Below are 2119 nucleotides of genomic sequence, written 5' to 3' on the forward strand. Positions count from 1 at the left end.
TCCGCCTGGTACCGGACTGGTACATCATCCGCCTGGTACCGGACTGGTCCATCTTCCGCCGCTCTATTGTTACAAGCGACTATGCTTGTCAGTGTAGCTTAGCCTAGCACCGAATGTCAACCATGATGAGGAATGGCGGGCGGGACTTCAGAGGTCCGCTCACCCTGTGGGCCGCGCTAATGCTATACTGTCATATCGCAGTGGGGACCACGAGACATCGTCCTGCGGGCCGCAATAGGCCCGCGGGCCGTGAGAATGAGACCTCTGCTGTAGATCATACAGAGAAAACTTCGTGTACAGATGAATGCTGTAAACATGGAGGTGACGTGATGAACGTCATCAGAGGCCAGAGTTACTTTCCCAATGAAGCCAACACAAATAAAATGAACTCAAAACAATTTATCTTCCTCATCCTGCTACATTATCTTTTATTTATACCTAATTTATACTATATGTTTTATAATAATGAATCAACTGAAGCATGTTTGAATTTTCCTTCAGGCTCATTTAAAATCTTTCACTCTAGATAGAAACTAGATTCTTTCAGCATTTCTTCTGAAATGACTAATTATATTTTCCTTTTAATAAAAGCTTTCTCTTTCTGTTTCACTAAAACTCTTTAGGACAAAAACATTTCTTCCATCCTGAAAACGTGACAAATTTCCATGACCAAACCGCAGCAGATCCCTGAAACAGGAGAATCTTTCCTTCAGCCTGGATCATGACTGGACTCATCGGAGATGTGATTGGTCGGAGCGACTCTCACCTCCACGATGCTCTTTAAATCCCTGACGTAGGTCTGCTCCGTCTCCACGATCTCCAGAATGACTCTGTCCAGCCTGGACAGCTGCCGGGGCGCGGCCCCTGCTGGCAGCGCCGCCACCGGATTGGCTGTGTGCTCGTTGTGGGCGTGGCCTGCCGCCGCCATCTTGGAAACCCCGCCTCCGACTGGCGCGGCCGCTCCAGTGGGCGGAGTTACGAGCGGCGTGAGGTCCAGGCTGATGTCAGAGCCGTTCCGTTTGGGCGTGGAGGACGAGGCGTTGTAGGCCGGCACGGCGCCGTATGGCAGAGAGGAAGAGGAGGAGGAAGAGGAGGAGGAGGCATCCTGCAGCGAGACAGAGGAGGTGGAGGAGGACAGGGACAGGGAGACGGGGCGCTCGCCGTCCGAACACACCGTGTTGACGGAGGTGCAGGAGGACGAAGACGTTCCTCGCTCGCCAGCCGACATCATCCTACCCACGATCCCACTCAGAGACGAGACTGAGGAGGGACGCTTGGCGGCTGCAGAGACAAACGTCAGTCCGTCAGAACAGAAAAAAGTTTTCAAAAACTAAACAGGAATGTATTTAAGAAAGCAAATAAAACAACCCAGTGAAATGTCTGTGATGTTTCTGTTCCAGATCCTAACTGGATGAATTCTTATGACATGAAACTTAATTTTCCTGCAGGTGGAATAAACCACAGTACCGACCGTATCAGGAGAAACCTTCACATGAAGCCAAATACTGAACCTTGGTGCACACCTTTTAAAATTCAAACATTATTACCAGCTCAGCGAAGACCAGAACGGTTAGTATCAACTGAAACCTGCATCATTACGACAGCAGGACGATTATGTGGGAACTAAAGCCTGAGGACCACGATTTTAAATTGTAAGACGTTATTCCTCATACCTAAAACTTCACTTTATTTATGATTAAATCTTCTAAAACATTATTTCAGAAAAAACTCAGGAAGCTTTTCTCTTGATGGTCCAGTCGACCCGGTTCTACTGGACCCAGAACATCTGCTCCACCTCCAGCTGCTGTGGTCCTGAGTCAAACCAACCTGTTCCCCTCCTGGCCTGTGGGGGCGCTGCACCAAGAACCACTGAAGGAAACGACACAAAAACCTCTGAAGACACTGAGAGCAACTTCCTTCTTCACCAGATGGAAACAAGATGGAGGATTTTAGCGGTTGGAGGATTTCTCTTTAGGCTAAAGACCAGGAGCCATTTCTGCTGCTAGGGCTAGGCTAGCATGTTAGCTTTGATTGGATTTACCCAGAATGCCCTGCGCTGTAGTCCACTTCCTGCTTTTGGAGCGGTCTCTGGTCCGCTTGGTGTTCACATTCAAACCAA

At 48.9% G+C, this 2119-nt stretch overlaps 1 protein-coding gene across 1 annotated transcript in view; it reads right to left on the minus strand.

Annotated features, from left to right (window-relative positions):
• The window catches only part of plekhg2 (pleckstrin homology domain containing, family G (with RhoGef domain) member 2), a 52985-nt gene that overhangs the window by 46313 nt on the left and 4553 nt on the right, over positions 1-2119 (minus strand). The window contains exon 2 of the mRNA XM_008402063.1: positions 767-1281. Within this exon, the coding sequence (XP_008400285.1) occupies positions 767-1231 (465 nt within the window). The 5' untranslated portion in view covers positions 1232-1281. The remainder of the gene's footprint in view (positions 1-766; positions 1282-2119) is intronic.

Source organism: Poecilia reticulata, unplaced genomic scaffold, assembly GCF_000633615.1.
Source record: "Poecilia reticulata strain Guanapo unplaced genomic scaffold, Guppy_female_1.0+MT scaffold_159, whole genome shotgun sequence".
NCBI lineage: Eukaryota > Metazoa > Chordata > Actinopteri > Cyprinodontiformes > Poeciliidae > Poecilia > Poecilia reticulata.